Source organism: Mirounga angustirostris, unplaced genomic scaffold, assembly GCF_029215605.1.
Source record: "Mirounga angustirostris isolate CCGP_5_RB_7025 unplaced genomic scaffold, mMirAng1.0.hap1 SCAF_12, whole genome shotgun sequence".
Lineage (NCBI taxonomy): Eukaryota > Metazoa > Chordata > Mammalia > Carnivora > Phocidae > Mirounga > Mirounga angustirostris.
The window spans coordinates 15,205,827-15,233,348 of record NW_026991720.1 but is presented as its reverse complement, the minus strand read 5'-3'; the positions used below and the strand labels follow the sequence as shown (position 1 = coordinate 15,233,348).

General features: G+C 42.6%; 1 protein-coding gene across 1 annotated transcript in view; it reads right to left on the bottom strand.

Moving 5' to 3' along the window:
- Nucleotides 1-27,522, bottom strand: part of SVOPL (SVOP like) — a 72,334-nt gene that overhangs the window by 33,065 nt on the left and 11,747 nt on the right. Inside the window, exons 6-12 of the mRNA XM_064574917.1 lie at nt 25,531-25,594; nt 22,686-22,811; nt 19,986-20,114; nt 10,634-10,707; nt 7,155-7,366; nt 6,390-6,501; nt 5,563-5,644 (exon numbers count right to left, since the gene is read on the bottom strand). Of these exons, the coding sequence (XP_064430987.1) occupies nt 5,563-5,644; nt 6,390-6,501; nt 7,155-7,366; nt 10,634-10,707; nt 19,986-20,114; nt 22,686-22,811; nt 25,531-25,594 (799 nt within the window). The remainder of the gene's footprint in view (nt 1-5,562; nt 5,645-6,389; nt 6,502-7,154; nt 7,367-10,633; nt 10,708-19,985; nt 20,115-22,685; nt 22,812-25,530; nt 25,595-27,522) is intronic.

Below are 27,522 nucleotides of genomic sequence, written 5' to 3'. Positions count from 1 at the left end.
ATCGGAAGAATAAACATTGTTAAAATGTCTATGCTACCCAGGGCAATCTATACCTTCAATGCCATCCCGATCAAACTTCCAATGACATTTTTCAAAGTGCTGGAACAAACAATCCTAAAATTTGTATGGAATCAGAAAAGACCCCGAATCGCCAAGGAGATGTTGAAAAAGAAAAACAAAGCTGGGGGCATCACGTTGCCTGATTTCAAGCTATACTACAAAGCAGTGATCACCAAGACAGCATGGTACTGGCACAAAAACAGACATATAGACCAATGGAACAGAATAGAGAACCCAGATATGGACCCTCAACTCTATGGTCAAATAATCTTTGACAAAGCAGGAAAAAACATGCAATGGAAAAGACAGTCTCTTCAATAAATGGTGCTGGGAAAATTGGACAGCCAAATGCAGAAGAATGAAACTTGATCATTCTCTAACACCACTCACAAAGATAAACTCAAAGTGGATGAAAGACCTCAATGTGAGACAGGAATCCATCAAAATCATAGAGGAGAACATAGGCAGTAACCTCTTTGACATCGCCCACAGCAACTTCTTTCAAGATACATCTCCAAAAGCTAGTGAAACAAAAGCAAAAATGAACTTTTGGGACTTCAAGATAAAAAGCTTCTGCACAGCAAAGGAAACAGTCAACAAAACAAAGAGGCAGCCCACAGAATGGGAGAAGATATTTGCAAATGACACTACAGATAAAGGGCTGGTATCCAAAATCTATAAAGAACTTAACACCCAAAAAACAAATAATCAAGTCAAAAAGTGGGCAGAAGAGATGAACAGACACTTCTCTGAAGACATACAAAATGGCTAACAGACATAACAGAAAAAATGTTCATCATCATTAGCCATCAGGGAAATCCAAATCAAAACCACACTGAGATACCACCTTACACCAGTTAGAATGGCCAAAATGGACAGGGAAAGAAACAACAAATGTTGGAGAGGTTGTGGAGAAAGGGGAACCCTCTTACATCGTTGGTGGCAATGTAAGTTGGTACAGCCACTTTGGAAAACAGTGTGGAGGTGCCTCAAAAATTTAAAAATAGAGCTACCCTATGACCCAGCAATTGCACTCCTGGGTATTTACCCCAAAGACACAGATGTAGTGAAAAGAAGGGCCATATGCACCCCAATGTTCATAGCAGCAACGTCCACAATAGCCAAACTGTGGAAAGAGCCAAGATGCCCTTCAACAGATCAATGGATAAAGAAGATGTGGTCCATATATACAATGGAATATCACTTAGCCATCAGAAAGGATGAATACCCAACTTTTACATCAACATGGATGGGACTGGAGGAGATTATGCTAAGTGAAATAAGTCAAGCAGAGAAAGTCAATTATCATATGGTTTCACTTATTTGTGGAACATAAGGAATAACATGGAGGACATTAGGAGAAGGAAGGGAAAAATGGGCAGGGGGAATTGGAGAGAGAGATGAACCATGAGAGACTATGGACCTGAGAAACAAACAGGGTTTTAGAGGGGAGGGGGGAGGGGAGATTGGTTAGCCCGGTGATGGGTATTAAGGAGGGCACGTACTGCATGGAGCACTGGGTGTTATATGAAAACAATGGATCGTGGATCACTACATCAAAAACTAATGATGTATTGTATGGTGACTAACATAATAAAATTAAAAACTACAAAAAAAAAATGTGTGGTGTATATATACATACACACACATACACAATGGAATATTATGCAGCCATCAAAAACAACAACAACAATATCTTACCATTTGCAATGACATGGATGGACCTAGAGCATATTATGCTAAGGGAAATAAGTCAATCAGAAAGACAAGTATCATATGATCTCATTGATATGAGGAATTTGAGAAACAAGACAGAGGATCATAGAGGACGGGAGGAAAATTGAAACAAAATGATACCAGAGAGGGAGACAAACCATAAGAGACTCAATCTCAGGAAAAAAACTGAGGGTTGCTGGAGTGGAAGGAGGTGGGAGGGATGGGGTGGCTGGGTGATGGACACTGGGGGGGATATGTGCTATGGTGAGCACTGTGAAATGTGTAAGACTGATGAATCACAGACCTGTACTTCTGAAACAAATAATACATTATATGTTAAAAAGAAGATGATAGTAGGAAGGGAAAAATGAATGGGGGGGAAGTCGGAGGTGGGGGACAAACTATCAGAGACTATGGACTCTGAGAAACAAACTGAGGGTTCTAGAGGGGAGGGGGTGGGGTGGGGGGATGGGTTAGCCTGGTGATGGGTATTAAAGAAGGCACGTATTAAAGAAGGCATGGAGCACTGGGTGTTATGTGCAAACAATGAATCATGGAACACTACATCAAAAACTAATGATGTAATGTATGGTGATTAATGTAACATAATAAAATAAAAAACTAATGAGGTAATGTATGTTGACAAACAAAACAAATGATTCCACTAAAAAACTACAGGCCAATATCTTTGATGAACATGGGTACAAAAAAAATTTTTTTTTTTAAGATTTTATTTGAGAGAGAGAATGAGAGAGAGAGAGCACATGAGAGGGGGGAGGGTCAGAGGGAGAAGCAGACTCCCTGCCGAGCAGGGAGCCCGATGCGGGACTTGATCCCGGGACTCCAGGATCATGACCTGAGCCGAAGGCAGTCGCTTAACCAACTGAGCCACCCAGGCGCCCGGGTACAAAAATTCTTAATAAAATACTAGCAAATAGAATCCAACAATACATTAAAATAATCATCCACCACTATCAAGTGGGATTTATTCCTTGGCTTCAAAGGTGGTTCAGCACTTGCACATCCATCAACTGGATACATACACCACATTAATAAAAGAGTAAGAACCATAGGATCCTTTCAACACCCATTCATGATAAAAACCCTCAACAAAGCAGGGTTAGAGGGAACATAACTCAACATAATAAAGGCCATATATGAAAACCCACAGCTAGTACCATTCTCATCGAGGAAAATTGAGAGCTTTTCCTCTACAGTAAGGAGCAAGACAGGAATGTCCACTCTCACCACTGTTATTTAACATAGTACTGGAAGTCCTAGCCTCAGCAATCAGACAAAAAGAAATAAAAGGCATCAAAATTGGCAAGGAAGGAGTCAAACTTTCACTGTTTGCAGATGTGATACTCTATAGAAAACTCAGAAGACTCCACCAAAAAATTGCTAGAACGGATACACAAATTCAATAACATGGCAGCATACAAAATCAATATACAGGAATCTGTTGCATTTCTATACACCAATAATGAAGCAGCAGAAAGAGAAATCAAGAAATTGATCCCATTTGCAATTGCACCAAAACCCGTTAGATACCTAGGAATAAACCTAACCAAAGTCAAAGACCTGTACTCTGAAAACTACAAAACACTGGTCAAAGGAATTGAAGATGACACAAAGAAATGGAAAAACATTCCATGCTCATGGATTGGAAGAACAAATATTGTTAAAATGCCTATATTACCCAAAGCAATCACACATTTAATGCAATCCCTATGAAAATACCACCAGTATTTTTCACAGAGCTAGATGAAATAATCCTAAAATTTGTATGGAACCACAAAAGACCCTAAATAGCCAAAGCAATCTTGAAAAAGAAAAGCAAAATTGGAGGCATCATAATTCTGGACTTCAAGCTATATTACAAGCTGTAATGATCAAGACAGTATGGTACTGACATAAAAACAGACACATAGATCAATGGAACAGAGAGCCCAGAAACTGTATGATCAATTAATCTTTGACAAAGCAGGAGAGACTATACAATGGAAAAAAAGATCTCTTCAACAAAAGGTGTTGGGAAAACTGGACAGCAACATGAAGAATGAAACTGGACCACTTTCTTACACCATACACAAAAATAAATTCAAAATGGATGCAAGCCCTAAATGTGAGACAGGAAACCATTTAAATCCTGGAGAACACAGGCAGTCACTTCTCTGACATCGGCCATATCAACTTCTTATTAGATATGTCCCCTGAGGCAAGGGAAACAAAAACAAAAATAAACTATTGGGACTACATAAAATAAAAAGTTTCTGCATAGCAAACAATCAACCAAACTAAAAGACAACCTTCGGAATGGGAGAAGATATTTGCTAATGACATACCTGATAAAGGGTTAGTATCCAAAAGATATAAAGAATTTATCAAACTCAACACCCAAACCAAAATAATCCAGTTAAAAAATGGGCAGAATAGACATTTTTCCAAAGACATACAGATGGCCAACAGATATATGAAAAGATGCTCAACACCACTCATCATGAAATGCAAATCATAATCACAATGAGATCCCACCTCACACCTGTCAAAATGGCTAAAATTAACAACACAGGAAACAACAGGGGTTGGGGAGGATACGGAGAAAGGAGAACCCTCCTACACTGTTGGTGGGAATGCAAACTGGTGCAGCCATTCTGGAAACAGTATAGAGGTTCCTCAAAAAGTTAAAAATAGAACTATCCTATGATCCAGCAATTGCACTACTAGGTATTTACCCAAAAATACTAATTTGAAAGGATACATGCACCCCAATGTTTATAGCAGCAATGTCCACAATAGCCAAATTATGGAAAGAGCTCAAATGTCCAGCGACTGATGAATAAAGATGTGGTATAGATCTACAATGGAATATTATTCAGCCATCAAGAAGAATGAAAACTTGCCATTTGCAACAACATGGATGGAGCTATGAAGAATATTATGCTAAGGGAAATCAGTCAGAGAAAGACAAATACCGTATGATTTCACTCCTATGTGGAACTTAAGAAACAAAACAAATGAACATGGGGGTAAAGGAAAGAGAGACAAACCAAGAAACAGACTCTTAACTATAGAGAACACATTGATTGGTTACGGGGGGAGGGGGGGGGATGAAGGAAACAGGTGATGGGAATTAAGGAGTGCACTTGTGATGAGCACCGGGTGTTTTATGGAAGTGTTGAATCTCTATATTGTACACCTGAAACTAATATTAGTATGTTAACTAAGTAGAATTGAAATAAAAACTTGGGGGCAGGGGAAGAAAATGAGCACAGCTTTACCAGCCTCTGTAGTGCCACTTTCTCTAGCTCAATGAAGGACAAAACCAATTAAAATACTGTTAAGTTTTCTGTTCACATATTACTTCTAGGAAAACTAGCTCTTTAAGGTGGGTGTTTGAGGAAATTCTCTAGCTCCTTCAGGTAGTGCCCTGCATACAATAGATGTATTAATTCAATAAAGAATATCAAATTTAGGCTATGATATTCAAATTTAAGCTACATGTGGCAAATAACAGATGGAGGGGAACACAACATGGAGCTAGGACAAGGAGGTGATTTTTTACATGCATGCTGTGTCATGAGACAGGTGGGTCCTCAAATGTCCTCTCATACACTGGCTTTCAGTAGACTCTACAGAGCAAACTATCAAACCGCCTGCTAGCATTTTCTTGGAGTGCTTTTAGAAAATTGTCAAAAGTCAACAGAAGCTAGGATGCGTCTTCAATGGACAGACACCCTAAGTAGCTCGCCGTGCAAGTCTTGGAGTAACCAACCCACAACTCACCTCAGCAGTGTAAATGTAGATGGTGTTGAAGTTGGCTGCCACCAAAGCCCTCAGCATGAAGAGGAAGCCTGTCAGGCCAGAGCTAGGGAACAAGATGCCAGAGACGTTAGGAAAGGCAGCATGGAGGGCTTTCCATGGCCTTGACAGGTGCTCACGTTACACAGCTTAGCATTAGAAATGCGGACACATGCCCACAGATAACCGGGTCCCGGGAAGGTGCTGCTTCTCACCTGGCCTGATTGTGGGGTCCTAAAATAAATGCTGGACCCCAATCTTCAACCCAATCCCCATCTGTCCTTCCCACTCCCCCAAGTGTACTGTTCCAGCCTGGCCCCCCCAGATTAGCCCACCTTCGGCTACCACCCTCCAAAAATGATGCTGTTCGCAGAAGGATATAGATTGCCATTGAGGACATCCTAAGATTGCAAATTAAAGAGTGAAATAAATTTTTACACCACAAGTAGGTTACCTATTTCCCTGAACTACTGTAACAACAGTCCAGATAATTTGGTAAACAACTAGAGTCCTGACGTTCCACGAAGCTTAGCATAAAGATCCTAAGTATCTTGGCGGCTGGAGGGATTGTAGCTGCATTAGCACCTGTATCCTGGGAGAGCTGAGGCAGGGCCGGGTGTGTGCAAGAGGGAAGGGGGAGCGGCAGGTGCCAGGAAAGACCCATTCCAGTCAAACCAGCAGCCGCCCATTCACTACTCCCCCGGTGAAAGGGACTTGCCCCGATGCCCACTGAACACTATGGGTCAGGAAACCACAACTTAAACCCACTGCACAAACCTAGATTATTTTCAAGCAATCAGAGAGAAAAATACCTTGATGTGCAAATGTTGAGGAGGAGGAAGAATAAGGCTGTGCATCCCATGGTGATAGAAAGGCTCAGCCGTCTTCCCAGGAAATTGATGCCCAGGATATTGAAAGGATTCACTAGAAAACAAATGACAATGACAATTTCTGAAACCTCGAAAGCAAGTGGTATTTACAAACACTGGCAAGAATTCCTCCTGGTCATTTCAGAAAGCGGCAACTTCATCCGAGCCTCATGTGTGTTCCAGCCAAAACCCAGTCCCATGGTCATCCAGTTCATGACTCCTTCCCCATGCTTTTTCCTCGTGGGTCAAAGAAGGACAAGCACTGGTGTGTATATAAAGGGTATTTTATGCCCAAGATGATTATAACACGTAGGTCTATCGTTAATTGCAAACCTGCTAGGTCTATATTTTAAATGGTTTTACTGTTTCTCATCAAATTTACAGGGCCACTGATTTTTAAGTACTATTATTTTATGTCTACTAAAATGCAAACAGTGCCGCAAATTGAAATCTAAGGAGCCATTGTAAGACATCTCAATTTCGGAAACGTCCGAAGTGGGGGGTGGGGGGAATGCATCTTAGAATTGATAGAATATAGTAATTCAAAGCTCTACTCCTGCAGACTTCTCCCCACACCAATCTGCATTGGAGACACATGAGCAAGGAAGGGGAGGGGACCTGTTCAGTTCTGCCAGGCAGGAGCCCGTCTAGGACAGGCTCCCCCACCCCAAACAGACAGGGGCCCAAAACACCGAGGTCCACATTTACGAGCAATTTCGCCAACGGTGCTGATAATCATGGTCCGGTAGTCGGAGGGAGCAAACACGTGGCAGTGGCAGGGGCTGTGGCTCTCCTCTGTGTCCGGCAGGGTTACGGCCACCGCGGACTCGGACTCGGACCGCGAGCCACACACCAGGTCCCGCTCCAGCAGCTCGGCGCTGGCCAGGATGACGCCGTAGTAGGCGAAAGAGATTCCCAGCCTGGAAGGGAGAGAAGCCGCTCATTAGAAAGCTGCCCCCGGCCTGAAGGAGGGGCGGCGCCAGCAGAGCTGGGGAGAGGTGGGGAGAAGAGGGGGCAAGGCGGAGAGTGGTCAGGTGGGGGGGTGCATCAGGTGCGGAGGGCGCCAAAGGCTGGGCGCACCTCTCCTGGGGAGCCCGAGGGAGGCGTGCAGGGGAACCTGGGCGGGAAAGGGATTTGCAAGCGCAGCCTGGGGCCGGATCCGGGAGGACCCCGCAGCCGGTGAAGGAAATTTGAAGCTTGGACTCCCTTTCTGTCTCCGCTCTAACAAATTAGCACCAACTCGGTGGCTGAAAAGAACACACATCTACGTGCTCCGTTCTGTAGGCCAGAAGTTGTGTGGGTCTGGCTGATTTCTCTGCCGTGAGGCTCCCAGGGGCAGAAATGCCAGTATAGGCAGGGCCTTAGGCCTTGCTGGGGACGGGGGCAGAATCTTCCCCGAGCCGGGGCCGAATTCAACTCCATGGGGCTCCATCCCCTTGCTACTCTTGACCAGTTGCTCTCGGTTTCTACAGGCTTCCTTTCTTCCTTGTCTTCACAGCCAGGTACACTGAGCCGGGTCCTTCTGCTCTGGAATCTCTCCTCCCGCCTCACCTCGTGCTTTCTCTTCTGCTCCATCTGTATTCCCAGCTGGAGAAATCTCTCTACTTTTAAAGACTCAAGTGATTGGATTGGGCCCACCTGTTTAATCCAGGATACCCTCTGTATTTTAAGGCCCGTAACCTTAATTACATCTATACGGTCCCTTCACACCAGCACCCAAATTAGTGTGTGATTAAATCAACAGGAGTTGGTAATCTTGCGGGGGGGGGGGGGAGGGGGCGGGCAGAGAGTGATCTTTAGAATTCTGCCAGTCCCAAAGCATCTTTAAAGGCCAGGAGGGGCACCTGGGAGGCTCGGTTGTTACGTTTCTGCCTTCCACTCAGGTCATGATCCCAGGGTCCTGGGATTGAGCCCCACATCGGGCTCCCTGCTCCGCGGGAAGCCTGCTTCTCCCTCTCCCACTCCCCCTGCTTGTGTTCCCAATCTTTCTGTCAAATAAATAAATAAAATTTTTAAAAAATAAAAAACAAAAGGCCATGAAGAGCCACGGGGGGGGGGGAGGGTTGCTTTTTCTTTATATGTACTTCCTGTCTTTTTTCTGTCTATTCTTTAATAAATATTTGTGTTGAGATAAAATTATAATAACATACAGAAAAGTTCATGTATCAAAGTCAAGGAAAGAAATATCAGCCCCCCCCGAAATTCCACACGTGCCCCTCTTAGCTTCACAGAAGTGGTTGCCAAAGCCAGCCGTCAACAGCGTCGAGGGACAACCAGGGGAAAGTGCCAATGTTCTGGGTATCAGCCGATATTAGGGAGATGCTTGTTAAACTGGTCTGTTAATTATGGGAATGGAATCATCTAAGAAAATGTCCTCGAGTAGTTGAGACTCTTAATGAAGTATCGGGATGAAATGTCACGGAGCCTGGGCTTGCTTCAAAGTATGTCAGCACAGGAAAACACAGCCAAAGCAACTATGAGCGACTGTCAGTGACTGTCAGATATGGGCGATGGATCAATCAGGGGTCATCACGGTACCTCTACTTTTGTGTGCATTTGTGTCATAACAAAGTATCAAAAAACCCCAATAATTACAATACTTCCCCTCGTTATTAAAGTAGCTTTAGTTCAGGGCGCCTGGGTGACTCAGTCAGTTAAGTGTCTGCCTTTGGCTCGGGTCATGATCCTGGGGTCCTGGGATTGAGCCCCGCGTGGGGCTCTCTGCTTAGTGGGGAGCCGGCTTCTCCCCCTCCCACTGCTGCTCCCCCTGCTTGGGCTCTCTCTCTTTCTCAAATAAATAAATAAAATCTTTAAAAAAAAAATAAAGTAGCTCTAGTTCAATTTCCAAATATTGAGAATATTTTAAAAATTAAAGTCTTAAGAGGCAACATACCAGCCTATTAATAATGATTTTATCTGAGAAAGGCAGATAGACAAACACTTCCCTGAATTTAAACACTATAGATTAGTTTTGCCTGCTTTCTATCTTTATATAAATGGAATCACAGAATATGTATCTGTGTGTCTGGCTTCCTCTGCTCCTTATGATGTTTGTAAGATTCAGCCATGTTGAATGTAGATAACTAGTTTTCTCTTTCCCATTATTGTATAGTATTCCATTTTATGATTGTAACACAGTGTATCCATTATACTGTGAATGGACATGTGGGTGGTTTAGAGTTTGGGGCTGTTACAAATAAAATAATGCTAAGGACATTCATACAAATGTATTTTGGTAAACACATGTATGCATTTCTGTTGGGTATAAAGCTACAAATGGAATTACTGAGTCATAGGCTATGCATATTTTCAACTGTGATAAATACCTCTAAATAGTTTTCCAAAGTGGTTTTAATTTGAACTCCAGTCAGCAGTGCATGAGAGTTCCATTACTTTACATTCTTCCCAACACTTGCTATAGTTAATCTAATTAGTTAGTTAATTGGTATAGTTAATTTAATTTTAGCCATTCCAGTGGATTTGTAACGGTCTCATTGGTTTTAATTTGCATTTCCCTGGTGACTTTAAGGTTGAGCATGTTTTCATATATTTTTTGATCTAATTTTTGGTCAAGTGCCAGTTCAAGTCTCTTGCCTATTTCTCTACTGGTTTGTGTATCTTTTTCTTGTTGGAAAAAATTATATACATATAATTTTATATATAGCTATAGTTGTATATATATAAAAATTTATTTGGTAGGTATTTTAGAAATTTCTTCTCCCCATTTGGTGACCTTACCTTTCAGATTCCTCATGGTATCTCATGGCTCAGAGTTCCTAATTTAATGGAGTAGCACTTTTTGTATCTTGTTTAGAAAATCTTTGTGTATTCAAGGTCATGGCTGCAGAGAGTGAGGCACAAAGAAAACCACCAGAGTCTATTCCATTGAATTTGATTACTGGTAACTTCAAAGGATCACTTTGTCATGTGGTGAGGAAAAAGGCCAGACTACAAAAGGTTAGAAAGTGACCTCATACGAAAAATAAAAATCTAGTCATCAATAATTTCTTTCTCCTTTTAAAAAAAAAAAGGTTTATTTATTGGTTGGTTGGTGGTGATAGCAGAAAGATAAGACATTGCTGGACTCAGCCTTGTGGTTTTGTAAGGATACCCCTGGCACTGTGTGGATTTACTTAAGTGGGCTCTGTGTTTATTGAAAAGTCATTTTGAAATAATTACATTCTTACCATATGACCCAGATCTGTAACGTGGTCCGTAAATATTTAGCATCCAATAGGTCTGCAAATCTTCCTCTTTTTTCCTGGGGTGGTGAAAAGGGACAGGCAGATTAGATTTAGTGGCCTACAGACTGGCAGAGGTTTCTCTAGTATTTTAGAGAACAGAAAGTAAGAACAGTGTGGGAATGTAACGGGGCATGTAATGGGGCTCCCATGAGCGCACCTCACCCAGCCCACAGATCACTGCTTCTCCTCATCCATCTCGGCCAGTCAGTCTTTGCATGCTTTTTATTATCATTGGCAAGGACCAGCCCATTGAAGTGAAAATTCTAACCCTTTCTCTCTTCTCACCAGCGCTGGTGAGCGGTGGGGTAAAGCACAGAAAATAGTAGGATACAAGAAAAGCATAACCATAAAAGTGTTGGGAGATTCGTTTAAACTTCACATTAAAATGGAAAACCTAGTATTGAAAAAGAGCATGAGAATTGTGTAAGAAAAAGAATGGCATACATTTGGAAAGAGGATAGAATGCCCCATTTCTTTTTGTGTCTTTAGGGTAATCAGCAAAACTCTTATCCATAGTCAGTGCTATGTCCAATATCTTGGAGAAAAATAAATAAGGATGGGTTATATACAATTGAGCCGTGATGGATTTTTATTTAAAGCTAGGAACGTAAAAAAAAAAAAAAATAAAGCCAAGAATGTTTTGTATGTGTGTGGGGGGGTACTTAGTTGAAAACCAACTATTCTTTTTTGTTTGTTTGTTTGGTTTTGGGTTTTTTTTGTTTGTTTTTTTTTCTTTTAAGATTTTATTTATTTATTTGAGAGAGACAATGAGATAGAGAGAGCATGAGAGGGGCGAGGGTCAGAGGGAGAAGCAGACTCCCTGCTGAGCAGGGAGCCCAATGCGGGACTTGATCCCAGGACTCCAGGATCATGACCTGAGCTGAAGGCAGTCGCTTAACCAACTGAGCCACCCAGGTGCCCACCAACTATTCTTTTCTCACAAATAGACCTGGAATTACAGGCCCCCTTTAGATAGACCAGGAGTATGATCCTAGGTGTCCTGGATTTTGTTGTCACAAAAAGTTAGTTTGAAGAAACTTGCTCCAGTGACTTTTTTTTTTTTTTTTAAGTAATCTCTACACCCACGGTAGGGTTCGAATTTTCAATGCCTAGATCAAGAGTCACAAGCTCTACCCACTGAGCCAGCTAGGCACCCTGCTGATCTAATGACTTTTAGGCTCATCTCCTAAAGGTCACTGTGGGCAAAGGGTAGCAACTGACAGTCCCTTTTCATCTGCTTTCCATACTGGGGCTCTGGCTAGTCATCATTGGAAAACCTCTGAACTAGTCCTAGCCTCCCATTTTCCAATACAGAATATGTGACCCAGAGAGGGCAAGTGACTTGCCCAGGGTCACACAGCTGTTTGGAGGCACAACCAGCTTGGTGTCAGGTCTCCTAAACACTAGTCCTGAGTCTTGCCCATCTACCTCCCTGACATGCCCCCTTGAGTTTAGATGTGACTATGGTCCCCTCAAATCCCCAAGGGTAACTGGAGATTCAGAACTCTGAGTCTGCCGTAAATCACAATGAATCATAAATTATAGTCAAAGAAATTATGTGGTCATGAATCTTAGACTGCAATCCAAACTGGTGGACTCATTCACTCATCTATGGTGTGACCCTTCCTTAGCCGGCCCCCAGAGCTTCTCGTCTCCGAGTCTGTGCAGTGAGGCTGCAGAGGCTGCTCTGCCCAGGCCATCTTGTCCAGCCCCCTCAGCATGGCACTCTGATGGCAGCCAGCATGACCAAATCCACTGCACATTCCTGCCTCCGGTCTTGGCTCACACCACTTCACCTCCTTCCTCCCCTGAGGATGCCTCTCCTTTCAGTGTTCAATTTATGCCTCAATTATCCCCTCAGGGAGGCTCCACTGCCCTGGCCATGCTCACCTCTCTGCTCTGATCCTACATGCTGTTGCCTGCGCCACTCACCTGGTTCTAACATCTGGCTGTTTTGTTAGTGGTTCTTTGCTGTGTGAGCCTCATTTCACTAAGCAGATTGTAAGAAACTTGAAGGCAGGGTCTATGGCTTGTAGCTCTGTATCCACAGGGCCTCACACAAGACACAATCATGAAGGACAAGACCATCAGATGGGCATATGGATGGAAGCTGCAAGCTGAAGGCAAGGGGAGGAAAGCAGGAGGAAGAGGAAGAGGGAGAAAGGAGAAGGATGTAAGAGGGACGATGGAGGATGGGGAATGTGGAGAGAAGATGGAGACTAGATGGGGGTGGAGGAGGGAGGGTAGTTGTTACGGGAATTGAGTCTCCCTGATTTAATACTTTATAATATATTTTAAAGCTGTTAAGAGAGTCACTCTTAAATGTTCTCACCACAAAAAAAAAAGAGAAAGAAATGGTAATTATGTGATATGATGGAGGTGTTGACGAACTCTATGGCAGGTATCATTTTGCAATATAGAAGTGTATCAAATCAATATACTGTACACCTTAAATTTATGCAATGTTGTATGTCAATTACAGCTCAATAAAGCTGGAAGAGGGGTAAACAGAAGAACAGCCTCTCCCACAGGCATGCCAGCCCTGGTGAGAACCTACAGCTTTTCTCTGTGCTGCTGGTGTCCCTGCTTTGTGTCACTCTCTACCTCTCTGGTGATGCCTTTTGCTCAGTCACATGTCCAACATGCTTGTATTCTGTCAACCCTCCTCTTATCAAAATCTTCACTTAGCCATGGATCCAAGGATACAAAGGCTGATTGATAAAGATCATAGAAGACCTTAAATGCCAGGATGAGGATTCTGGGCTTCACCTATAGTCAGGGATTGAGAGGGGCAGGGGCAGGGAGGCACTGAAGGCTCCTGAACAGAAGGGGTGGTATTGGTGTTTGAAGAATACTTGTCTGACAGTGTTGGGCTGGATGACATTACAGCATGGGGCTGGACTGGGACTGGATGGAAAAGCCAACTGTTGTAGAGGCACCAGTGGGATTGGCAGCTGATCAGGCTTGGTGGTGCAGAGGTTTGCAATGTCTCAAAGGGGATGCCACAGTGAGATGAGCATTAATGAACACCTGTTTCAGGCTGCAGCGTGAAATAAGCCAGACACAGTACTGTATAATTCCCCTTATATGAAATAGAGAATAGGCAAACTCATAGGAACAGAAAGTAGAAGTTACCAGGGATTGGGGGTGGGTAGGAGTGAGGAGTTATGGCCTAACAGAGTGTCCGTTCAGGATGATGACAAAATTATGAATGTATTTGATGCCACTGAATTGTACACTTCAAAATGATGACACAAACAAATGGAAAGACATCCCATGCTCATGGATTAGGAGAACAAATATTGTTAAAATGTCTATATCACCCAAAGAAATCTACAGATTTAATACAATCCCTATCAGATATCAACAGCATTTTTCAAAAAACTAGATAAATAATCTTAAAATTTGTGTGGAATAACTGAAGATCCTAAATAGCCAAAGCAATCTTGAAAAAAGCAAAGCAAAGCTCAAGGCATCACAATTCTGGACTTCAAGCTATATTACAAAGCCGTAGTGATCAAGACAGTATGGTACTGGCACAAAAAAAGACACATAGATCAATGGAACAGAATAGAATACCCAGAAATAAACTCCCAATTATATGGCCAATTAATCTTTGACAAAGGAAGCAAGACTATGCAATGGGAAAAAGTCTCTCCAGTAAATGGTGTTGGGAAAAATGAACAGCTACATGCAAAAGAATGAAACTGGACCACTTTCTTACACCATACACAAAAATGAGCTCAAAATGGATTAAAGACCTAAATATGAAATAGGAAACCATAAAAATCCTAGAAAAGAGGACAGGCAGTAATTTCTCTGACATCAGCCATAGCAACATTTTTCTAGATATGTCTTCTAAGACAAGGGAAACAAAAGCAAAAATAAACTACTGGGACTGCATCAAAATAAAAAACAGCAAAGAAAACAACAAAACTAAAAGACAACCTACTGAATGAGGGAAGATATTTGCAAATGACATATTCAATGAGGGGTTAGTATCCAAAATAGATAAAGCACTTATACAACTCAACACCAAAACACCCCAATAATCCAATTAAAAAATGGGCAGAAGACATGAACAGACATTTCTCCAAAGATGACATTCAGATGGCCAACAGATACATGAAAAAATGCTCAACATCACTCATCATCAGGGAAATGTAAATCAAAACCACAATGAGCTATATCCTCACAACTGTCAGAATGACTAAATTCAAAAATACAAAAAGCAGCAAGTGTTGGTGAGGATGTGGAGAACCTTCCTGTACTGTTGATGGGAACGTAAACTGGTGCAACACTATGGAAAACAGTATGGAGGGTCCTCAAAAAATTAAAAATAGAACTACTGTATGATCCAGCAATCGCACTACTAGGTATTTAGCCAAAGAATATGAAAATACTAATTTGAAAAGATATATGCACCCCTATGTTTATTGCAACATTATTTACAAAAGCCAAATTATGGAAGCAACCCAAGTATCCAGAGATGAATGGATAAAGAAGAGGTGGTGTAAATATATGGTAGAATATTACTCAGCCATAAAAAAGAGTGAAATCTTGCCATTTGCAATGACATGGATAGATCTAGAGGGTATAATGCTAAGTGAAAAAGTCAGTCAGAAAAAGACAAATACCATATGACTTCACTCAAATGTGGCATTTAAGAAATAAAACAAAGGAACAAAGAAAAAAGAGATAAATAAAAAAACAGACTCTTAACTATAGAGAACAAACTGATGGTTACCAGAGGGAAGATGGGGGGTAGGGGGATGGGTGAAATAGGTGAAGGAAATTAAGAGTACACTTATCATGATGAGAAATGAGTAATGTATAAAATTGCTGAATCACTATATTGTATACCTGAAAGTACTATAACACTGTACACTAATTATACTGGAATTAAAATTTTTAAAAAGCCATGTCTGGAAAAAAAACCCATTACAGTTGACCCTTGAACAACATGAATTTGAACCGTGCAGGTCCACTTAAATGTGGATTTTTTTATATATAAATACGTACAGTACTGTAAATATGTTTTCTCTTCCTTATGATTTTCTTAACATTTTTTCTTTTCTCTAGGTTATTTTATCGTAAGAATACAGTATATAATACATATTACATACAAAATATATGTTTTGTTTTGTTTTGTTTTGTTTTGAGAGAGAGAGTGGGGGAGAGGGGCAGAGGGAGAGGGAGAGAGAGAATCTTAAGCAGGCTCCATGCCAAGCATGGAGCTCTATCTCACAACCTTGAGATCATGACCTGAGCTGAAATCAAGAGTCAGTTGCTTAACCAACTGAGCCACCCAGGTGCTGCCCATACAAAATATATGTTAACCAACTATTTATGTTATCAGGAAGGCCTCTGGTCAACAGGAGGCTATTAATGAAGTTTTTGAGGAATCAAAAGTTACCCATGGATTTTCAACTGCATGGGGAGGGGGTCAGCACCCCTAACCCCTGTGTTGTTCAAGAGTCAACTGTACTCACTTTAGAATCTTGGATTCCTTCCTTTTCTTTCCTGAGATCAGTTTCTTAATTTGACTAATGAAAGTACTATATGTTGGCTAATTGAACATAATAATAAAAAATAAATTTAAAAAATACATATAAAAAATAAAATGCAAAAAAAAAAAAGAAAGTAAAATATTTGCCTACCTCATAAGGTTTTCTCTAAGTATCAAATAAAAAAATGTGCATTAAAAAAAACAACAAAAATAGAGATAAAAAACATATAGGAAGAACTCTCCCCTCAGGAAATTCAGCCTTCCAATAAGAGTTTTTTGTCTTGGTTTTGGGTTGTTTTTTTTTTTTTTAATGTTGCTGAGGAATATAAAAAGACTTGACTAGTGCGAACATACACTTTTATCAAAATAAAAATATTTAATATTATAAAGGTATCAATTCTCTTTATGTGTTAACTAATAATTCCAACACCATCCCAATTAAACTCTCCTAGGTTTTGGGGGAAAATTAGGAGAAGATCTTAATAAAGTGACCTCAAAGTTGTTCTAGAAAAATAGTCTGAGAAAATAACGTGGAAAATTCTGAAAAAGAATTTTGACAAGGGGACTTATCCTACTAGATGTGAAAAATACTGTAATTAAGAGTGTCACATTGGACCAACAATTAACCTGTATCCTTTTTCCAACAACTTGAAATGCCCTCTTTATCATATAATAAGTCTCCATACATACTTGAATCTACAAATCTGTCATTAGAACACAATAGAGAATTCAAAAATAGACTCAAATATACAAAAGATGGATTATTCAATAAAAATATATGAGTGCAAATGGTTAGCCATTTAGATATAACCAAGCTAGACCTGTACCATGTTTCTTATATTCAATTAAACCCAGATAGATCCAACATTTAAATGGTAAGTATGAAACCAAATTAACCCAATAGAAAGGAGGAGGATACCAGAATGTTGTTATAAAAGGTAAGCTTGAAACCACTAAAAAAGACAGTAGTAAAAATATTAATAAATCTAAATAGATACAACATGAAACAAAAACATAAGACAAAAATAATTTGGAAGATGAGACTGGGGCAGATCAGAATTAACATCTTCAAGGGCCTTGTATTTTTCAGACAGCAAATAAAGATACTAAGTAACATAGATACTGTGGGTACACATTTTCAATATTTAAGGGCTATAATATATTCTTATATTATATAATAATAATAATAGTAAATATAACAAAAGAAATAGAGTACACAAAGTCCTAGCCAGTAGAAGGAAGCACAGGAGGGAGAAAAGCAAACTGAATCACTCTAATAAAAGGTAGGAAAGGAGAAAATGAAAGACATGGTTAAGAGGAAATATAAAATAAAATGGCAGAAGTCCAAATATGTGAGTAATCACAATACATATAAATGGATCAAATTCATTACTAAAAGACACAGAATACCAGATTGAGTGAAAAAAATAAAGATCAGCTATTTATACACACAAGAAATAATTTTAAAGCAAAGCAACACAGGAAAGTTAAAAATGAAGGTCTGGAAAAAAGATACATCAGGAAAAATGCTAACCTAAGGTAGTTTTGATATATTAATATGAGAGAAAATAAAATTTAAGGCCCAAACCAGTATAAAATAACAACATAATAAGGTTAATCCATGAGACTAAGCCAATCACATGTTAGGAAGCAACAAGATACCCTGAAAATATATGAAGTAAACTGTCAGGACTATAAGGAGAAAGGAACAAAGCCATCATCTTATTGAAAAACCATTAGCTCAGCCAGGCAAAATCTAGCAAAAGTGTCAGATATTTATATGGCACAATTAACAGTATATAACAAAATATATATACTCAATGAGAACACATGCACTTTTTAAGCACACATGGAACATCAATTAAAAGTCACTATGTAGAGAACAACAGAAAAATCTCCAGTATTCCAAATAATTGATAACATCCTCTGACCAAAATGCAATTCAATTAGAAACAAACAAAATAAAAAAGGGGGAGTTAACGGATAACTCACTGGTTAAAGAGAAACTCAGAACAGTTACAAAATAGAAATAAAAATAAAATTACTCTGTAACAAAACTTCCTAAATGCAGCTAAATACTTAATTAAAAATCAAAAAGACTGACCATAAATGAGCTAAGTACTAAACTCAAGAAGCTAGAAAAACATAAAAAGCTAAAGGAGAAAACAAAGAGCAGAAATTAACAAGACCACAAAAAAAAAAAGTCAATAAAGAGAACAGCAACAAAAACCCTTGTTCTTTGAAGTTAATGCACAAACCTCTAGTAAGAGGACCATGAAAAAAGAGAGAAGGCACAAATATATGGCATTAAAATGAATGATGGGACATATGCAGCAGATTTTTGAAACTCCTAAGAGGACACTGGGAACAGTTTTATATCAACAAATTTGAAAAGCTAGATGAGCTGGACAATTTTCTAAAATAGATACACTACCAGAATTGACTCAATCAAAAGTCTTAAACAAAAGTAGACTCTAAACTTTACATAAATTAAATCATAGTTTTAAAAACTCCTCCATGTAACACCCCATTGTTACCCCCCCCGCTCCCCTCAAAATACATATTAGGCATAAATGACATTAGAGGCGAGTTTCACCAAGCATTCCAAAACCATATTCCAACCATAACCAAGAGGTGAATTTCTATCTTACATAAAGTGTTGCCGAGTTGGCAGGACAGGTGAGGAAGGTACCTCTGGTACCTATGATTGACCTGCCTACAGGTGGGTGGTCAGGGCTGGTGTGAGAAATGATTTCAGACTGACATTAAGAGTCCTGGAACCAGTAGAATGTAAAGGCCAAGTTTTGTTTTAAGAAATCATTTAGGGACACCTGGGTGGCTCAGTCGTTAAGTGTCTGCCTTCGGTTCAGGTCATGATCCCAGAGTTCTGGGATCAAGTCCCGCATCAGGTTCCTTGCTCAGTGGGGAGCCTGCTTCCCCTCCTGCTCCCCCTGCTTGTGCTCTCTCTCTCTCTCTGACAAATAAATAAATAAAATCTTTAAAAAAAATTTTTTTTTAATGTTTTAATTTATTTATTCATGAGAGTCAGAGAGAGAGAGAGAGAGAGAGAGGCAGAGGCAGAGGGAGAAGCAGGCTCCCAGCCTAGCAGGGAGCCCGATGCAGGACTCGATCCCAGGACCCTGGGATCATGACCTGAGCCAAAGGCAGATGCTTAACCATCTGAGCCACCCAGGCGCCCTTAAAAAATTTTTTTAAGATTATATGTATTTATTTGAGAGAGAGTGCGAGAGAGAGCACAAGCGGGGGGAGGGGGGAAGGACAGAAGGAGAGGAAGAAGCAGACTCCCCACTAAGCAGGAAGCCTGATGCGGGGCTCGATCCCAGGACCCTGGGATCATGACCTGAGCTGAAGGCAGACGCTTAACGACTGAGCCACCCAGGCGCCCCTAAAATCTTTTTTAAAAAAAGAAATCATTTAATGAGGTTTATAGTTTGATATCACTTATCATTTACATCATTTATAAGGCCAGTACAAAAAAATAAAATTATAAACAATCTCTCACCTATAAACAAAGATGCCAAGTCATGTGACTAGCTCTGCAAGGTAGAGGTTATTATTCCCATTTCACAGATGAGGAAAGCGAAGGTAGATAACTTGCTAGGGCCACCTGGCTCTCCACGGAGCTGGATTTAGTCCCAGTCTGCTCTGCTCTTATTCCTCATCCCTCTAGGGCAAGGCTAGAGAGTGAAGGTCCCCTCCCCTCTACCCTTCTAAGACTGAGCGGATTTCTGGTGGGAGGAGAAGACCTCCCTGCTGGGAACTTACCAGGATGGGTTCCACCAGCTTCCCCTCCGGCATGACTGAGCGGTTCATCCTGGCGATGCGCTGCAGGGTGGCGAGGGCAGCCTGAGTGTTCCCAGTGGAGACATTGAAGCGAGCGGACTCGGGAATAAACTGGGCACAGAAGGAAAGAGCATCAGAGTTCAATTGCTGTGGACCCCAGGGGTTCCACAGTGACTCTTGTATAGTCACATGCCCCAGTTTCCAGGGATGGAGGAGCAGCAAGCATAAAGCCACACAATATGGCAGGCATCGTCGGCATTCCAAGTTGATCTGGAACAAATAGGGGGATATCCTCCCTACTATAGTCCCATCTTGATGACATCAGGCTGATACAGAACCCAATCTACTTGTTAACACAAGGAAATGCTTACATCCACTTGGTAAACAGCTGCCCCAGGGTCCCTCTACTGTGCTGTCACCCCAGGCTCTCCCCAGGAACCCTGCAATCTCCCACATGCAACAGCCCACAGCATGAATATAGCAGGGACTCTGGCACCACAGGGGTAAGAATCACTCCTGACTTATCAGACAGACCCTCAACCCACTGATCATTGACTGCCATACTCAGAAAACATGACAGGCTGGGGCGCCCAGGTGGCTCAGTCAGTTAAGCAACTGACTCTGGCTCAGGTCAAGATCTTGGGGTCCTGGGATCGGGCCCCATGTCAGGCTCCCCACTCAGCGGGGTCTGTTTGTCCCTCTCCCTCTGCCCCTCTCCCTGCTCATGCTCTCACACTCTCTCAAATAAATAAATATACATACATACATACATACATAACAAGACAGGCCTCCGTGGAGGCGGGGACCTTGAGAGTCACCTTGAACCACTCCCTGCCCTTCATGCCTCACAACCGATCAAGGGGGGCTGGTTCTTCCTCAGAAAAGCACCTCACCCAGCAGCACCCTGCTCCCCATCCCGTGACCAGCAGGCAGGGCAGGTCCTCCTCATTTCCTACTAGGATGAGTCCAACTGCTTTCCTGGTGTTTTCGTGTTCCCTCCCACCCAGGCGCCATGCAGCTGTGAACCAGCTTCCCAGCACACAACCCCTTCCATGCCACCAGCACCCCTTGCCTTGAAGGCCCTCATAATCTGGACACAGGCCTGTCCTTGCACCCCGCCTCCCACCAGCACCCTTCATTCCTGCCTACCTGCTCTCCCCCAAACATATTCTGCATTCACACCTTCGTGACTGGGCTGATGCCTCAGCTCTGCCCAAATGCCCTTGCCCCACTCACGGGCCCTCCCGATGCAGGCTGTTCCAGCCCTCAAGGCCAAATTCAACAGCACCACCTCACTGGAACAATCCGCTCTCTCCCCTGAGCACCCACAGAACGAAAGCTGTGACAGTGCTGACCGAGTCCCGCTGGTACGATCACCCTTTGCATTCGTTATCTATCTCTCGCTGACTGGCTGGTGCTCCTTGATGGTAAGAACTGTATCCTGTGCATACTTTTAGCCTTGGAACCTAATGCTGAGCCTAGTGTATACTCGGTGTGAGTGTGATCAATCCAAAGACAAGACCAAGATTCAAAATAATTCTTAAAAAGGTAATAACATAACTGCATAGCTAATGCACACTGAACACTGCTCATGTTCCAGGCTCGGGAAGAGAGTCTTACGCATTACCTTGTTTAATCCTCCCCAATGCACGGGGAGATACGCCCTATTCATGAGGTGGGACAACTTGCCCAGGATGGTGGGGCCAGGACAGTCTGTTTCTGACTATACCAACCAAGGCAGGCAGGCTGCTCACAGGAAGCACTGGGTCCACTAAGCCCCTGGGCCCAGGCACCTGCCGCTCTGTGTGGGATGCCAAGCAACTGTTCACTGCAGAGAAGACATGGACCAATGGGCTCATCCAGGAAAAAAAAAAGGACAGGGCTCTGGGATCAGGTGTCAGCAGAAAGAGTTGAAGGTAACAGTACTGTGTCATTCAAAGAAGGAAAGCTCGGATTGGGCTAATTTTCTTAACTGTTTGGAGGGATATCATGTAGAAGATAGACCTCTGGATTTTCAGAGAGAAGTACTAAGACCGCATGTAAATTCATAAGGAGGCAGGGTCCCCTCACGTTCAGAAAGAACTTCCTAAGAACTAGGGCTGCCTGCAGAGGAACATATTGATGTCGTCTATAAAGTCTCGAGTCTGAAAGTGCCCAAAGCTGGGAGTGTTCTGGCCGTGACAGGATGTGTGCTTGTGGTTGGGGTATGAAATAAATGCCCTCCAAGGACCCCTGTGAAATCTGAAATTCTTTGATTCCATAGTGTTAGGTAACACACACACACACACACACACAACACATCCCAGTTCCACTGAACTGCCAGCCCCATCTTTGAACAATGAGCATAATTCTTCTAGAACCTAAGGAAGGATGATTCTGCAGATTAGAGGGAGAGCAGAAGGACAAACCAGCTGGTCTATAGTAGCCTAAGAATGTGTACCTGGGATCCGACTCCAAGCACTAAAGGTTAGAGAAGGGTCAGCCCAAATAGGGTGCAGCTGTGAGACAAAACATCCAGCAATAAATGATCAGAAGGCAGGCTAACGGAGGGGAGGAATGAAGCAGATTGAGACAGTCTTGAGTGAAGGAAAGAGGCAGATGTAAGGGTGATACTTGTGGGGTGAAAGGACCCCTGGGCCAGCTGGAGGGGAGGACCAGAGGGAGCCCCATGAGTGCCCTTACCTTGAAGGCCAAGATGAGGATGATGCCAGGAATGGAGGCGATGCGGATGAGCCACCGCCACCCAATGGTGGGGATGACCACAGAGGCCAGGCCGATGATAAGCAGGGAGCCAGCCAGCCAGAAAACCTGGGGAGAGAATGGGAGGTTGAAATTCCTCCTATCAGGGCACCTGGCTGGCTCGTCAGTGGAGCTTGTGACTCTTTTTTTTGTTTTGTTTTGTTTTTGTTTTTTTATTCTTATGTTAATCCCCATACATTACATCATTAGTTTTAGATGAAGTGTTCCATGATTCATTGTTTGTGCACAACACCCAGTGCTCCATGCAGAATGTGCCCTCCTCAATACCCACCATCAGGCTAACCCATCCTCCCACCCCCCTCCCCTCTAGAACCCTCAGTTTGTTTTTCAGAGTCCATCGTCTCTCATGGTTCGTCTACCCCTCCGATTTCCCCCGCTTCATTCTTCCCCTCCCGCTACCTTCTTCTTCTGGAGCTTGTGACTCTTAATCTGGGGTTGTAAGTTTGAGCCCCATGTTGGTTATAGTAATTACTTGAAAATAAAATCTTTACAATTCCTCCTATCAAGTGTGCTCAACCCTGCCTCTCTCGGGAGCATTTCAGTATAAGAGGGTGAGATGGAAGAGGGTCCTCCAGGACCTGGATGAACAGAGAACATTGCTTCACTTCTCCGTGGCTCAGTTTGCGTGTCTATAAATGGAAGACTCAACTAGACAGGGGGTCAGTGCTATCACCAAAGTTTTAAAAATCGGAGACACTGACATTTGTCCCCGTTGAATAAATAATAGATTTACTGGTTCATAACTCAAAAGGCACAAAGGAAAATGCTGAAAATATTCTCTTCCTCTCCTACTTCCCATCCAGTTCTCTTTTTAGAAGGAACCAATGTTACTAATTTCTTGTGTCCTTCCAAACTGTTCTATGCATATACAAGCTAATAAGGATATATCCTGTTCTCTTTTTTCACAAATGGTATAGTATAAGCATTGCTTTTTGTACTGAAAAATGTATCTTGAAGATCATTTTATATCGACAAACAACATGGCAGCCCATTATGGCCAGGCCCCATGGGTTTGGGAATTAGAATGATTCCAAGTGTTAGCCTGAGCATTCTCTCCCCACTGGAAGATGGAGAGTAAAGGACAGTTCCATTCCACCTCACAGAGATGGAGAGAAGACAGTAGAATAAAAGACCCTTCATGGGAGACTAATTAAGGGGTGACTATTTTATCACTAAAGAATTCTATTACAAAAACTGAACAGGATTATTTCATAAAGTGCTAAGGACTATGAAAAAAAAGAGTAATGTCATGGGGAGTGATCAGGGATGCACTTTCTGAAGAAGCAACAAATAGGAAGACTAGCAGTAAGCCATTGTGATAGACCAGATAGGGGGTCTATCACAGTGACGGGGATAGGTCACTGACAAGGATTTTCATAGGGAAATGGCAAAAAATTTAAAAACTGATAATTTGGCACAGATATTAGAGGTAAAAGTGACAGGGTTTCCTAATGGACACTGCAATTGGGGGCCCATCAATAAGGGATGAATCAGTAGGACTTGGTGAAGGCTTGAATGGGGGTGAGGGCACAGGAGGGGCCTGGGATGGCTCTTAAGTTTGTGGCCCATACAATGTTTATTACTAGCTGAGAGTGGAAACGTGGAAATAAGACATTTCAGGGTAAGATGAACAGATGAATTCTATCCATGTGGTATTTGTGAAGCGATAGTCAAGTGACTCTCCAGTAGTTATTGGCTACCTGCATCTGAAACTCAGGGAGATGCTCTTGGTTGTAGACAAAGATATTCGGGTTTACAGATATAGGTAGCTAAAACCATTGGTATTAATTAGATGACCCAAGGAGAGGAGGAAAATAAGACTAGCAAGGAGAAGACATGACCTGGAAGCGTGCCATGGAATGAGTGGCAGGTGGAAGAGAAAATATCCACAGATGAGCCTGAGCAGGACCACGCCCATGAAATACTGTTAAGGATAAAATCCAAATGCTAAGTATTAAAAGTGTATACATCTATCTTAATACAGATCAGAAGAAAGCTGGGAGAAATGTAAAGAGTTAGCATGCAGTGTTTGTTACGTTCTTCATCATTTTTTGTTGCCTACATTGAGCATTAGAAAAATTTACAATAAATTTTAAAATATTCTCCTACAGCTTTACTTACTGTCAAATATATGTTTCAGTGAGAAGAGCCGTCTCTTTCCTGGGCCCCTGAAAGTCAGGGCTTTTGGACAATGATAGCGTCAGAGATGCTACAAGGGCACCTAGATTGATCGACAGAGCTTCTGATGCAAAACCTCTCCTCAGCGGCCAGTGGGGCCTGGGGAGGGCTTGGGAGCATCCCAATCTCCTCACCTGGATAAATGGCTCAGCTGGACAAGGCACGTAGTCCCTGCAGGCATGGGCCAGTTATGGCCTCAAAGATACTAGCTACCCTAGAGGGGAGATGGGCTGCCCTAAAAAGGGGTAGTAGCTGTGTCCCCCTACTGAAGACTCAGTGGGAAGACAAAGCCCATCCCAGATGCATTCCTGGGCTTCCATCATTCCACTGAGACCAGCCATTGGAATGTTTCCCAGAACATTGTGTTCTGGGAAACCTGTGTTCTAAATGCTACTGTTGGGTGAGAAAAAGCCCTGGCTGAGGACATCTTGAAATGGGACCCCCAGGCATCCAACCTTCCCAGTGCTCTTTAGTTAACACCAAGAAAAAGGCAGTGTGCTCATCAGACAATCAACCAACTAGAAGCAAAACCCTGTGCATCATATCCTCTAGGATCAGAAGACCGGGTAGGATTCCTATTTTATCTTACCTGAGACAAGGGGAGCATGTAGCCTCGATATTTTGTAGGCAAAAATTCAGTCTTTATGATTAGCCTAAACAGGAAGGGAGGGGGAAGAGAATAATTTTGTTTTTATCAAAGCAAATAACTTAAAAAAATCATAACTTTTCTTGTCATAGAGATGAAGAATGAAAAAACATAGACTTCATCATTGTGAAAAATATATATACTGTTCTCAGCAGCCAGTTCCTGCTAGTATTTGGTCTTTGACTCCCGCTTCTGACACAGAACACCTAGAATCCTTGGACCTCCCTGGTCCAAAGGAGCATCATTTGTTCTAATGAAGTGGCTCTCGGTGAACGCCTGGATGGGGCCTGGTCTGAAAAGACCAAGTCATGATTAGAATCATGGAACATCCAGCCCTAACCCCCATCCCCTGGGGAGAGGAGAGGGGTTGGCATATGAGTTGCTGCCTATATGCCTCATGCCTACATGATGAGGCCTCCCTAAAAATCGCTAACATCCAAGGTTTGGCGAGCTTCCAGGCTGGCGAACACATCTATATGCTGGGAGGGTGGTACCACCAACTCCGCAGGGACAGAAGCTCCTGCTCTCAGGACCCTTCCAGACCTTGCCCTCTGTAGAGCTCTTCATCTGGCCATTCATCTGTTTCCTCTAAAATATCCTTTGTAGGGGTGCCTGGGTGGCTCCGTCGGTTAGGCATCTGCCTTTGGCTCAGGTCATGATCCCGGGGTCCTGGGATCGAGTCCCATATCAGGTTCCCTGCTCGACGGGGAGCCTGCTTCTCCCTCTGCTTGCTGTTCCCCCTGCTTGTGCTCTCTCTCTCTCTGACAAATAAATAAATAAATCTTTAAAAAAATAAATAAATAAAACATCCTTTGTAATACATCTGCAATAGTAGGGAGACTGTTTGCCTGGGTCCTGTGAGCTGCTCTGGCAATTTATTGAGCCCCCAGAGGGATCTGTGGCAACTGGATAACCTGGGGACCTACTGCTTGCGATTGGTGTCTGAGGTGGGCGATAGCCTCGTGCGACTGAGCCCTAAACCTGTGGGGTCTGAGCAAACTCCCGGTTAGGGTCAGAATTGAACTAAACTGTAGAATACCCAGCTGGTGCTGGAGAATTGGCCGGTGTGTAAATAACCCACACATTTAGTGTCAGGAGTGAAGATTTATCGGGTCGCCTGGGTGGCTCAGTCGGTTAAGCAACTGACTCTTGATTTCAGCTCAGGTCTTGATCTCAGGGTCGTGAGATCAAACCCAGCATTGGGCTCCAAGGGGAGCCTGCTTAAGATTCTCCCTCTCCCTCTGCCTCCTCCCACCACCCCCTGCTTGCATGTGCTTTCTCGCTCTTAAAAAAAAAAAAAAAAAAGTGAAGATTTGTCACAAGTACTGAGTGTGAGTGTGTAAAGGAAAACAGAAGTTTTGGGCGCCTGGGTGGCTCCGTCGGTTAAGCGACTGCCTTCGGCTCAGGTCATGATCCTGGAGCCCCGGGATCGAGTCCCATGTCCGGCTCCCTGCTCAGCGGGAAGCCTGCCTCTCCCTCTGACCTTCCCCCCTTCTCACGCCCTCGCTCTCTCAAATAAATAAATAAAATCTTTAAAAAAGAAAACAGAAGTTTTTCCTAACAATTACATTTGGCTGTATAATTGTGAGCAGCTAATATCCACGTAAGAAAACAAAAAGAAATTTGCAACTGCTCTGTTTACATGTTTCTTCCCAAAGTTATTTTCAACCTTCTACCATTTAAGAGAGATGAGCCTTATTTTTTTCCCCCAAAAAATTGGCAAAATGTTTTTGCCAAGCCTGATTCCCCTTTCTTTCTTTTTTTTTTTTTAAGATTTTATTTATTTATTTGAGAGAGAGAGAATGAGAGAGAGAGAGAGCACATGAGAGGGGGGAGGGTCAGAGGGAGAAGCAGGCTCCTCGCCGAGCAGGGAGCCCGATGCGGGACTCGATCCCGGGACTCCAGGATCATGACCTGAGCCGAAGGCAGTCGCTT